At 38.7% G+C, this 14344-nt stretch overlaps 1 protein-coding gene across 2 annotated transcripts in view; it reads left to right on the top strand.

Annotated features, from left to right (window-relative positions):
- Positions 1-14344, top strand: part of LOC131348677 (inositol polyphosphate-5-phosphatase A) — a 150152-nt gene that overhangs the window by 70477 nt on the left and 65331 nt on the right. For both annotated transcript variants that reach the window (XM_058383815.1, XM_058383821.1), the window contains exon 5: positions 13834-13897. In XM_058383815.1, the coding sequence (XP_058239798.1) occupies positions 13834-13897 (64 nt within the window). The remainder of the gene's footprint in view (positions 1-13833; positions 13898-14344) is intronic.

Here is a 14344-nt window from a genome sequence, read left to right as displayed (position 1 = left end):
CTCTCATTTTCTAACAGTATTAAATGTTCACAGACCAATTGATTTTAAGTGGCTCTTAACCCAAGTCAAGAGAATGAACAATGACTTTGTCGTGCACCCTGTCCTAACAGCAGCAAAGTGTATCTTGTAAATGAACTAGATGCTCCTAATAAGGGAGGATAGCATCTCTAAGACCCATAATGAGCTCCTTCTTCTCTCGCCTGGACCCCTTTACATTGATTTTTGTCAGGGAAATTAATTCAGTCTATTCAACATAATAGGAAGAAAGTGCTTTTCTGGTTATGAGGATCATAAGACAGAGTTTGGTCATAAAGGATGCTAATAAAATGGTCAAATATGAGCTGATGTATTGCATTATTGTTGATGGGTGAGATTTTATAGCTTAAAAAATAAGCTGCAACATTTTTGTGCTCCATATGGGAGAATTTACTGAAATTTCGAGACAGTAAGACGGTGATGTTGCCTGAATGGAAGTCTTTATCAGCGTCGGACTAAAGTGTGCTCGGATGGAAAGCCGTGTGACTCTGCTCAAAGCAACAGCTGTATCTTACTGTAAGATTGACTGCACCTGAGAGTGAGCGAAGCAGAGAGAAGAAGAGAAGGAATTGAGATGAATGAGTGTCATTTACAGGCCACCTGGCCAAGATGATAGGAAACCTCCATGTGAACTTGTGCTGGACAGAGAAAAGCACTCATAAAGCCAGCAAGTAAACATAACCATATTTTGTATTCTAATGCTTTCCAAGAGGACTTTAATCACAAACAAAGGCTTCCCGTGTCAGCACAAGCTTTGCCCACAATGCTTTACTTGTGTGTGGCCATCCTCAGTGAATTAGTACCTCGTTAAATGCTCCTGTAATTAGATTGGATGCTATATTCTTTTAGTTGTATTCAGCTCCTTAATTTTAACAGCCTAATTACATTCCTGCGCTTTACCTCGTTTGTTCGGACATGTATCGGGTTCATTCTTTGAGACAAATCTCATGTCTATAACCTATTAAGAGTCTCTCAAGCGATCGAGGACTCGGACGAGTTCAAACACTGTTCCATTCCATTTATATTTTTTAAACGCCGGAGAATTTCTTAAAATGGATAGCCTTATGGATATAATAATATCTCACAGATGCTAAGTTTGATTGGGATTTCAGGTTAGAGCAGTCGATACATCACTTCTCAGTTAATGATTAAAAAGCATACACACACTAAGTACACTGTGTACTGAACAGTACAGATTAGCCAAGGAAGTGAATATTAGTTCATCACTCATTTCAATGTACCTTGACGTTGAACATGATAAATGATTAGCTAAATATTTTATTTCGTTTCATAATAAATGATTGTTGTATGATTTGGCACAATCAATCTACACCTAACTGCTTTCATTCTGATTTTTTTTTTTCCTATTCAGCAACCTGAAAGCTGATTGAAACATGATTGCATTTTAATTTGTTTGTTTTTGCCTGCTTGACAGTTGAAGCAAACTTACAGAAAACTATAACCTGAAATATATATGAAACTAATGGTGAAAGAGTAGAATGGGGCTGTTGTGATACAGTTCTATATAAAATATAAAAGTGGGAGGCATTGGAGCTAAACAAAAGTGGGGTTTTATTAAAGAACTTTCCAGACTTTTCCGCCTCCCTGCTATCTGTTCCTTCTGGCCATTTTCTGGCTTTACCCCATGAAAGGCTGGGAACAACTCCTATTTCTGATTCAAGAGAACATCTGCGTACAGAAACTCCTTTTTTTTTTTATTAATCACTATTATTATTACTATATACCACCCCCCACCCTCTTGCATGGCATAATTTCTACGAGAGAAACCTTTCTATCAACTGCCAGCGTAGCCTCCCCATGCCCTCTGTTTCTCCCTCGTCCTCTCTGGCGATGCACTGAAGTATAACTAAGCTAGCATGGAGGATATCCTGTTCAGGCCCAGGCAACTTTACATAACACATCATCGGCAGGCATCCGCTTTTACATAAAGACAAAGACGCAGCAAATACCGTCCGGAGCTGGGACTTAGCAGAGATGAGGGAAAGCGAGCAGCTTTTTCTCGGCTCCCTGTAAAGCTTCACGGCTCTGTGCTCACTGTTTGTGTCGCGAGAACGCCTCTGACAGTAGCTGTGGAAAAGGAGGGCCGGCTTCGTTCGCAGAACCCTACCTTTTCTCAGCCAACTCTTTAAGGCTTGGAAATTCAGTGTGGCTTTCCAAAAGGGCGACAGATTATACTCCGTCCCCTGAGGTCGAAACTTTAAACCTGAAACTTGATTTGTACAGACCCTCCTGGATTGTAAGCCAAACAGCTCCACAATTGATGTTTTGATTGAGCATAGCAATATGTGGTCATATAAATGTAGTGGTACTGTGCAGGGGCCGTGCGGTCTCGTTTTGGAATAGCCTTGCGTGATTGGAGAGGACAGCATCAGAAAATGAGAAACATACTGATAAATTTTCCCCCAAACAGACTGATGTATGGCATTAAGATGTCTCAGCAGTATATTTTATTGTGGCTCACTGCTATAAAGCTGTATCGAATTGGACATCTGGAGGGGACAGTATGTCATTGCAAGGCCACTAGGACATAACGCCTGAATCAAAGGCACTTCCTGTGGTTGTGTCGCCAATCGCCTGCCTAGTCTACGACCTGTCAGAGTAGTGCCAGAGAGATGGCTAATCAATCTAGAGCAGAGACACTTCCACACCTGCAGTGGACAGTGTCCAGGGCCATTTTGGCACTGCTCTATACGTAGCTTTATTGCCAGACCAGTAGTGAAGGATTTTGTGGATTAGGCATTTAAGATGTACTGGAATGAAATTAAATACATGCTTCCAGTTAAGTCGGTCCTGTGGCGAAGATCGGATGATCGTCTGTACCGTTTACTTTATTCATACTGAAGTGAAAAATGGAACGCAGTATTTATTTAACGTGGCCTACATCAGGTCCCCAAAGTCGAATACCGTGTTCATTTTATGCCTCCCAGCAATCAAAGCCATAACTAGGCCCCTAACATTAACAAACCAGAATCAACAAAACCAACAAGAATTTTTGTAACGCCACCTAAACACTACAGCATTAACTCAGAACTGAAAAGGTAGGTTCTTATTCTGTTCATATAACTTGTTGCTGATTGGACATGGCATGTGCCAGTTACAGGGAAAAAGAATTGCACCTTTTCTTACCTTGTTCACTTGTGCAAAAGTGATTTAATGTCAAATTGCTTTATTATTATTATTATTTTTATTATTATTAAAGTGCTCAATAATTTTATCTTCTATGTTTCCTTCAGTCTAGTTTTCAGCATTCACATACTCATGTTAATGCTACAAAAAGTTAACCACATATCTGAAATAACACCATGCCCTTAATATATAATATAAGTAGTATAATAAAATAATACATAAATAAATAAAAGCATCAATAGATTCATTTAGGCTCATATGATATCTTACTGTAAACATCCCTCATCACTCACCATTCCTTTCTGATTTCAATTAATGCTGTTGTATTATGTCGTCATTTTGTTGTTGTGTTTCTGAATTTCGTGATTTGCTGTTCTATTTTTGGTTTGTTTATCTATTTTCCACTGTACGTTTCCACAGCAGGTGAGCATATTGTACTGAATTCAGTTACCCTTTTTGCCTGGGTATAATAATACGAGCCCAGCCAGGACAAAATGCTGCAGCTGGTGGAGCTATAGATAGTGTTTACTCTTTGGGCCACTTGCACAAACACTGACATTATAACCAAAACAGCACTTTTGCTTGTGGCTTGTCTGGCATAATAACAACAGCGCTTTTTTATACTGTATGTATCTGCAGAAGCTTCTGAAAATTAACGTTGTCAACTTTCATGTATATGCAGTAAGATTTCATGTATATACTGTAAGATCATATCGGCAAAGATTCTTTTAGTAAGCTGGAGGAAAGTGTTATAGTAAGTCTGGAAAATGCAAGCATTAGAAATTGCTTTCTCACTGTACTGGCATATGTAAACAGACCAACTTAAGATATGAGATTTTATGTTATTTCAAAATGGAAAGACGTCACAGCCCTAATCACAGGTAGCCCGTTGGTTTAGCCAATATCTCTGGCTGGAATCACTTTTCTTACTTCAGTACTGTAGAGACTGCAGCTCTCTTTTCAAACAGTCATTATCTGGTAGATTCATACTCATGACTGTAAAATGTGTTGTGTTAGTAGACTTGCTGTGTTGTTCACTGATGAAGCGCTGTTTGTCTTTAAAGCTTGGGAACTTATAGACCTCAAGCAAGTGCTTCCTATCCGCCCCTTTATAAAGAAGCTGATCCACATGTTTGTATTGCACAGAAGACTGCAATTCCAGCAAGGTTCAACTTAGTACAACTTTCCTCCTGCTAGATTTTGATTACACATGACACCTTGCTGTCATGTTCTATCCATGTCTCCTAATCCCTTGAAAAGGCTGTAGCTTTCCTTCCCTCTGATACACTCCTAATCCAATCAGATGCATAACGGACGATCGGCGGAGCAGGCCACATATTAAATAGCATGATAATCTAGATTGATGAACATTCGATGTCAACATTAACAATATTTTCAGAAGCAGAGAATAAAGAAAAATCAATGGCCTTTTAGACCTGTCATTTCTAAAAGTATCTATCTAATGAGGATACCTTTTGAAAAGAAACAAATGACACAAGTTGAAATATTCTTTTTAATTATTGGACATCCATAGTGGAATATGATTTACATTAATGAGCCTAAGTATATTAAAAGCATTTTATCCCCCAGCATTCGAAACAATCAAATGATGGTCTTGGCAATGCCACATGAAGTGGACAAAGAGAGACCGAGGTAATGTCATTTTAATTACTAATGGATCCCTCAATTGTTCAGCCTTTGATTTTTCTTTTTTGGCAAATCTAATAACGCGGATAATATTCATCAGATATGCGGGGCCTTTGGGGGATGATGAGATTAGCTCAGTGGCTCATATTTACTTAGAGAGAGTGGTTATTCACCATGCCAGCCACTTAAATCACTGGTTTATTTGAGGATTGAGGTTTCAGGGAGCGATCAAGATCTTATATCTCACCAAAGTAGTTGTCCTTTTAATATATGGAAACTGTTGATTGCTATCTGGGGTGGAATGACTGATTTATTATATGCGGTATCTGTAACCATTGACTGCTTTTTGTGGAAGGACCTGTGGATCCGAGTAGATCACGCCTGTATTTGCAGACTCACTGAAGACCTTAGTCATGTGTGTATATTTGTTCTTCATGCAATACTTGTAGTACCTACTGTGTGTGCTGCGAGGGTGAAAACTGATTAAACCATAAGCCGTAGACTGTGGAGGCTTCAAAAGTATCTTGTTCAAAATAATATGATAATAATTTGTTTCAACATTCTGAGCATTCTGAGGCAAGCGTTCTGAAATATTTTATAACGTCTTTAAAGGCAAAATAAATTCCATGCCACCCCCTAAATATAGTTGTATTTCTTAAACATTATTGAAATGTGTGCAATCGTAATTTGTCTGTTTATTATAGCCAGAAAGGGTTTTATTTCTGAATTTTTTCTGATAGTGAGCTTTTTAGTTCAATTAAGTTCAAAGCAAAATTCAAACAGCATAGTACCTATAATAACTTTATAATATTTAAATTAAATATTATAAATTTGATAAAGATGGGTTGTGACTTCCTGTAACTAATTGTAACTAAATTAAATAGCACAGAAACCAGGCTGTGGTTCATTAAGGAAAGTTTTCTTGGCATTATTTTGACAACTCAACACACACATCACTTTGCGGTATAAACTGGACTTAGAGTGAGAGTCAGGGTTGTCCATCATTGGTCAGGAGAACTGAACTAGTCCAGCTTAAATACAGCATAATATAAAATGACCCCTGCAAGGAATTTTGCTGTAATGTTATCCAAACTAGACAGGCCTATCGCAGTACTGTAGGACCTAATTGGTTTTGAGCATTAGAAAAGTGTGTCACGAAGGGAAGAAAAAGAAATCTGGCGTTCTAAAATGCCTCCTTATAAGTCTGACTCACATTATGTATAGTTGCATTATGATTCCCCCCTCATCCCACCCCCCAGTTCTCATTCGTTCTGGTTGAATGTCATTGGCAAGATGGCTTTATTGCTTTAGACCCGTGCGGGCGGCCAGGTTGGAGGGCCCTCGGTACGACGGATGAGCCTGGCAGGAAATTGGCAGATGGAAGCATCCATTTCACTGCTAATTACGGGGGCCACCGGCCTCGCCGACTGACAGGGTTCAACTGGGCAATGTAGAGGCTGCCAGCTCCCATCCTGCACGCTTTATAAAACGCTCTTTAATCCTCCTGCACAATATCATTAACTTTGTAAGTGGATGAACACAATGGACAAGCAATTTAATTAACTTGTACCATTGGATGTTGGAAGGAGAGACTAAATGAAATTAATGCACAATATTTCCCCGGCCGGGCAGCCAACCTCAGGAGCAGCCTGGATTGTTGGCAGGTCCTGCGTGGCCAGCCGGTTTGGCCAATTACGCCTTGTTTAGACCTATCCATAACGTTTTCCACAAAAAGGGGAAATAAAATCAGCGGTTCGCAGATCAATCATACAAGCACGCCACTGGAGTTTAGGGAGCGTTTTAACTAAATGAGAGGAGCACTCTTTCAGACTGCTCTCTATTTCTATTTCTGTTTTTCTGTCTCTCTGACTCTGTCTGTCTGCCTGAACTTCTACTGAGCCATGACTGAAATTTTCATTGGTGAAAGAACAGTTGTTGGAAGCTTCGAGGAGTACATGGAAGGATATAAGCACTTTGAATCCATTGGAAATTACATTCCGTATGCCAGTAAGAAGTTAAGAAGAAGCTATCACATCTCCTGTGCTGTTGAAACGTTACGCAGAGGAATATTTATTTAATGGATATTAGTCTTATATAGCCTTTAAGCATGCAACATTGTGTTTGTGAATTTATTCAATTATACAATATTTTTTTAATTTTTAAGGTGATATGCTGATAAAAAATTGATGTATGTAATGTTTATTGAAACAGGTTATCATTTGCAAGCTGTAAACATAATTCGTCAAGAATAATGGCAAATTACAATGTAACTAATACTGAATTTTGTGACATATTTTATATCAGGGGTACTGTAACGCATTGATCTTGTGATACAAAATGAAGAAGAAATCCCTTGCTAATTGTAAAAATTCAAAATATTTTAATATTTTTTTAATGTCAAATAATCATTTCTCAACAAACATTTTAATGAGCAGCATTTATGTTGATGGTTTTGACTTATTTAATTATTCATTCATTAAGCTTTGCTAACATCACTGAGGAGCATCACCTCACTGAGTAAGACATAAGACAAGTAGGACAAAAGAAATGTTATTTGATTTGAAGAATTGAAGAATTTGTTCATGATTAGCAAAGAACAACTTTTACAAGATTTAAGGGCTGTAGCATTCTTTTTAGTGAACAAAGCTATTAGCTACATATTGATTTTATTAAACAAATAAAGTGAAAATGAAATGTACTAATACTGTGTTGAGTCAAATCCCATCATGTTCTGGTTTCCCTGGTCCTGCTATAACAACATGAAAGCTTTTATGTTGCTTTATTGGTCAAATAGCCTGATAAGGAGACATCCTTTTGGACCACGATGTCCTCTTTATTTCCAAAATACACCATGAAATCTTATTCAGTGCTTCTTCAAGGTTATAGAGTGACTAACACAAGCTAACATCATTTTAACCAGAGATCAAAGTCATTGTGACTCTGAAGCAGGCCAAAAAGTGAGTTAGGCTTCAAAGCCAGGCCCAGCCCAGAGCCCAGAGAGAGCAGCACTTGTTATTCAGGATCCAGATCGAGCTGGGCACCTCTCGAGCAGCCCTGCACAAACCTCCAATACTGCACAAACAGGCTGTTTGTCATCCTCAGCAATCACAACACCCTGAGAGAGAGAGAGAAGACGAGGAGAGACAGAGCATCAATAACAGGGTGGCTTTTCAGTGGAGAAATACAGATCGAGATGCCCTTGCCCTCCCCCTCCTCCAATCCTTAGCCATATATGTTTGCCAAACAGCACCTCACTCATTGATTGAGTATTCAGAGTATTGAGCCACGCTGTCTATTATTCATCTGCTGCAGGAAGGCCTGACTGGATACACAGACAAAACTCTCATTTAAAGTTCCTCCGTCACCGGCGCTTATTTTACAAGCAGGCCAGATGCAGCAGTGATCCATCAGCGCCTGAAGGGGCTGTTGTCTGTGTGTGAGAGCATTCCCTTGACATGAAGACCCAAACATGTCACAAACTCTGCACTCCTACACTCCCGTGTACATGTGTGGTCGAAAAAACGAATTTGATCATACAGTCCCTGTTTTATAGAGGCGTTTAGCCGAGATGCCTGATCATCGTTAGTAAGTTGGCTTCATAAATGGCTTTAAAATGAATTCACCTCACGTTGAATCGTAGCAGCATGTCTGGCTGACCTTTTAAAATCTGAGGTGCGAGGGCACTTTGGGAATTTCACTTAGTCAGAGAGGTACATGTAGTCACCCTAAAGCTCTGAGTTGCTCCATGCCTGCTTTATTCAGCATGGTGCAAGGTCCTAGTAGGGCTGTACAATAAAAATTTTTTTTTTTTTTTAATGGAATCATCTTTCTTCTTCGTCATTTTGTTTTTTATTGACTGCTTTATATCCGTTTTTCATTTATTTAATTGTGTACATCTTTACTTATCGGTTCATTGTTTAATACATTTATTAATTGATTTGTTCATTCGTCTCTTACGTAATTAATTCACTGAATCATCAAAGCAGTCTTATTTAGATTCAGAGGTTTATCCATAACAGTATATAACATACCAGGCTTCTAAAACAGTATGAAAGAAACACAATAAACCTTGCTCCTAAATTCATTTAATTATTTTGATAATCTATATCTTAATATTGAGCAAAAATACCGATGTTAGCTCTGCAGGTATAGTGCTGCTCAAGGTTATGGCTAGTAGTCCTTTACTATCTTTTAGCTCAAATGGGCAGCTGACGTGTGCTAATCTGAAAGAGCCACACTTGCGCCCTGGTTAAGTCTACTATGCACTTTTTCCCCATTTAAAAGCTTTTATATTGCATTCCCTCACTGACCTAACTAAAGACATGATTGTACATGAGTAACAGCCTGACCCTCGCCATGAGCTCCTGACCCAGAAGCATCATGCTTGAGTGTGTGTCTGCATTCAGACTCTGTGGCAAAAAGCAGCCCTTTAACTGCTGTGAAAAAAATGACTACATTTATGTTTGCTTTATGGCTCATTTTTCAAATAGAATGCAGAAAATCCATGGAAGGTCATGAGATTCTGGCCTCTTTTTGCTCAGTAAGTGCATACCTCCGGCAGAGCTTAGCATGTAGTGTACTACTTTGCAGAAGGCTGCCAAGAGTCGTTTCAGACAATTAAGTCGGGGAAGATTATTTTTACCCCTCGTTGTTGTTAATTTCAGAAAGTAGCAGGGTGTGAGTTCTGCATTGTTCTTCATCTCTTATTTGTTTTCCTGATTGTGCTGTGTTCCACCTGTGGCAGAGAGAGAGAGAGAGAAAGAGAGAGAGAGAGAGCTAGAGCCTTCCAAGGGCCAGCTGTAAAACCTGCCTTTTATGGCCCAGTTATTGTCTTTCTGTCTACAATTACTGCAATTACTCATTTCCTTTCCCGTCCCTTCCCTGGACTGCCCAGTGAGCTTAATAGAGTGCATTTTACTAATGGAAAATTAAATAGTGATCGTGACAGTCCAGTTTATAAATATGTAAAATATACTTTTAATTATTTCAAGTGAATCTGGCAGCTAATCAATAATGCAGGACGTGACAAACATACGCTTGATGCGGGTCATTGTAAAGCAGCGGGTAAAAAAGATAAGCACTTCCTGTCAGCGCGCTCTGGCTCCAATTAATATTTTGAGGCTGTCATGCCTCAAGACAAATGGATTAATTGTGGCCTGATAATATAATAGGTTCTTCATGAAGAGCGCCCCGGCTCAGGAGGAGGGGAGGAACGAGGGGGGAAAACGAGGCAGTCGGTTTGAACTCTGACGTTAAATATTTATTAGAACTCTCGTATAGAATTTTTATGACGGCTCGGGCCGCTGCTTGGGTGCAATTGTTTACCATTTATTTGAGAGGTGATTAATTGGAGTTTGTTCAAAGTAATCATGACGATGCCATTAGCGATGATTGCTTTCAGAGAGGTTATTTGGTTATAGCTTTGTGTGACAGTAGAACAAAGAGTGACTAACACAGTAGTGAGCTCCACTGGGAGAGGGCAGCTGCTGCTGATTTACCTGTTACTGTGACTTAAGGACGGACTGGTTAGATACACAACATTAAGGTATAACCCTAAGATTTGAATTATTACCTGTGATATTAGGTGAAGGTTTCAGTCACTGTCTATTGATACAATTGATCTTGATCTTGTTAAAATTATAAAAACAGCAGAATAAATAAAATGATTTTTATTATTATTAATATAATTTTTAATATTTTTATTATTATTATACATTTGATAGATAAATTTGAAATTGACATTATGATTCTCTCATTAATCTCTTCTTATATTTTTTGCTTTCTAAATGCTTCTATGAAACAAGTGAGATATATAAGTGGAGTAACATTAATGAGTATAGATACTAGTATTAATTTTCCTTAAAACCACATGCATGATTCATGGATCCCTAACCATGTCGGCAAAATGCCCCTGCAGCATAAGAAACACAGACTGCTGCATTGTTGGGGTTAAGCTTTCAGGCTTTTGTCCTTCTCTTGGTATGCACATGCACTCTACTTACATTTAAGATGACTCACCTGACCATATCTACATCTCTATTAGGAGAAGGCAATATGATAAAAAAAAAAAAAAAAAAGATCATGATTCTTGGAAACAATTTTAACAATATTCAGTACATGTATTGCATCTAAAGGTTACTTCACAATTTCCCATAAATACACTACATTTAAATAAATAAATAAAATAAAATAAAGTGGTTGATACTTTATTTAACGTCTACTAAAGTAAATCTATTTTTGGTATTAAAACAATTATTTTTATTAATGAAAATATTTTTTTTATGTACAGTGAGTGTTTTAACATTTTCCAATTGCACAATATTTCAGAAAAGCACATAATGGCAAATTTTTATTTTAGTTTATTGTAGTATATATATTAGTTTATTATAGTATGTTCTTAAATTGTCTCACTGTAATCTCTATAGACTAGTGGTTTTGGTTTTTGCACCACTAAACTCTCAAATCTTCATCCATCTAAGTGTAGATGGAGTGTTCTTGCTGACAGTCTGCTCACGTCCTGCATTAACATTGTCGGTCACCTTAACAACGGTTGCTCTTCTATTCTTCCTTACATATCGCATTACATGCATGACAGGCAGTAAATGTGTGCTCTCGAGCACAATGTCCAACCCTGTGTACTGATTTCTTTCCTGTAGAGCTAAATCCAGATGTCATTTTAGTCATTGTTTCTATTGAAACAGTCAGTTGATCAGCCCTGATGATGAAGCCTCTTTCAAAGTCCTTTTTCCGTCTTGATCCATTTTGGTTCTGTTCAGCATTTTGATACATGCCACAGTGCAGTGTGGTAGAATGTTCACTGTTTAATTGTATCATACAATACTCTTGTATGTAAGCATCTGCACTCATTTTGTTTCTCTGCTCATTTATTCAATATTTTCTCTCTTTTTTTTTGTTTTTGTCCAGTACACTATGTACATGTTGCTGTGCACAATTTCTCATCCCACCTCTGGCCCATGTATTGACAGAAGGGAACTACATACAGGCAGCTCAAATTCTGAACTCTCTCGTGATCTCCCATCATGTCTGTCTGCCTTTTCCATTCTTTCTTTTCCTAGAAAGTTCTCTCAGGTTTAAGTGACATGGAAGATATTCTCATCTTTTATTTGTGAGACAGCTGTTTCCTGCAGCTTGATGTGATGTGTCAGGGAGAGGGACAAGACCTTATGTTTGTGCTTTCCACAAATCAGCAAATGTTTAATCTCTGGATGTGCGGCCCTCATACATAATGCAAGGGCTGAGTATGGCTCCGGCGCTTGCCCGGAGTCTCGTCTGCTCCTTCATCTGCTCTCTCCTCACCTCCTTTATCTCACTGGGCTTCTGTTCTCCCTCAATCACTCTACTCCGCTGCATGGTCCAAACTCTTCTCTTAGCAGCTGTTTGGCTCGGCCGTAATGTAACTCTCACCCTTCCCCTTCTGTGCCGTTTCTCTCATACTGACTCCCTCTGTATTGTGGAGCTATGGAGGTGTTAGAGGTTTACAGGACCATTGAGAGCACAGGCTCTTTGCATTGAGGCCTGAGAGGGAAGAACCCGGCTCTCTGGCTTTATCTGCTGCTTGGAGAGTATGAGGAGAGAAAGCTCTTCCAAAAGCAGAAAGCAGCCAGTGGACTGTGAACCGGATCAAATCCCTCAAGCTGAGGTTCTTTTTTTTTTTCTTCTTCTTTCCTTCTTGCCAAGTTTGTTTGGGGTGCTACAGGCTGGGAAACTATCTGATTGTTCAGTAAAATTAAGAATATAATCCTATTGAAGTAAATCTTTGGTCATGCTAAACACTGTCTGACTCGGGCTGCTTTGAAAGGCTCAGAATACTTTGACAGAATCGGGTCCATCTATAATTTACATGTCATATTTGGGTGCAGTGAACTCGTTATATAAGAAAGGGGAACACAAGGTGCTTGGATTTTTTTTCTTTATTAGACCCTCTATTGTTTCTGTTCATATGGGCACATGGGAAAAGTGGAGTGTGAGGCCTTTTGGGGAGCTATACACATGGAGGAAGTGTGGCAAGAAAAATGTCGTCACTTCCTCTCAATCAGTGTAACATGACTTAACGATATATTAGAACGTTATAATTTTTTTCCACACACATTTTATATATATATATATATATATATATATATATATATATATATATATATATATAATGTGTGTGTATATACATATATATAATAAAATATAGAAATTCTATATACAGATTGGTACACGTCTAGACTTTTCTCTATTTTGGCACCAAGGTGGTGGAATGAACTTCCCCTAGATGTCCGGACAGCTGAGTCACTGGCCGTCTTCAAACAACGGCTGAAGACCTACCTCTTCCGAAACACTTAAACTAGCTCTTATTTTCCCTGTTTGTTCTGTGTTGTTGTATGTTGTATGTAGATTAAAAAAAAACCTACGAACACAGTTTTTAGGCAGATGGTATTCTAAGTCTGTGACTTATTGAACCAGTGTCACGCTGGATAAAGACCATCTGCAAAATGCCAGAAATGTAAATGTAATATATACATATATTTATATAAACTGTGGTCAAATTTACCCCTAAAAGTGGTCCAAGAAAGGAGAACTGGTGAATCATCAACGAGATCACGGATGCTCAATGGGGATCGATGGGTACTCCGTATAGTCAGAAGAGCTATTTTCAACTACTGAAAATGTTAATAATGGCTATGATAAGAAATGTCAGAATATATAGAGCATCACAGCTTCCTGTTAAAGTTGGCACCAGGATGCACTATGGGAAGAAGGCGAGTGTGCCCTACCACACAGCAAAAAGTATTCAGGAATGGTTTGAGCAACATGGCAAAGAGTTCAAAGTGATGATTTGGCTTCCCAGATCTAACGTCTGCGGGATGTGCTGGATAAATAAGTCTCATCTATGTAGGCCCTGTATTTTTTCAAATACGTACATATTTAATCTGTAGGACAAACATACATGCAATTTGTATATTAAACCGATTTTTGTTTTTCTCCTCTTCCCTGCAGGCACTAGGAAGTTGCTACTTTATACACGAATCCTTAAAAAACATCCACCAGTTTGATTTCAAAGGTAAGCTTCCTTTCAAATATGACACCTTATACACTCCGCGCCAGTTCCATTAAACCTGTGTGATCAGCAAGAGCTGGAAAAAAAAAAGCCATCCAGAGAGATAGAGTTAGTAATAAGGAACATTGACGCTTATTAATATTAGAATTTAATTCATGAGATTTCAGGCAGTGCTAATATTATGCTAGAGATATCGGATGGTTAGAGGTGACCTCATCAGTTACTGAGGTCAGAGGTTGTGGGTCCCTCTGGTCACACTAATTAAAGCTTATGCTATTACACGGGTGTCAGCATTAGCTGCTGTCGCCCCGTGAAGGACAGAGAGGAGGCCAGAGTGACTCGACGGCCCACACCGCTCTCACACACTGATTTTTCTCTACATTTCCTCTGAGGGGAAACTGGGAAAGCAGCAGTAATCAAGTTCTTTGGTTTGATTCGGGTGTGTTCTAT

The sequence above is a fragment of the Hemibagrus wyckioides genome, linkage group LG03 (genome assembly GCF_019097595.1).
Source record: "Hemibagrus wyckioides isolate EC202008001 linkage group LG03, SWU_Hwy_1.0, whole genome shotgun sequence".
Classification (NCBI taxonomy): Eukaryota; Metazoa; Chordata; class Actinopteri; order Siluriformes; family Bagridae; genus Hemibagrus; species Hemibagrus wyckioides.
This window is presented reverse-complemented; position numbering and strand designations above follow the sequence as displayed.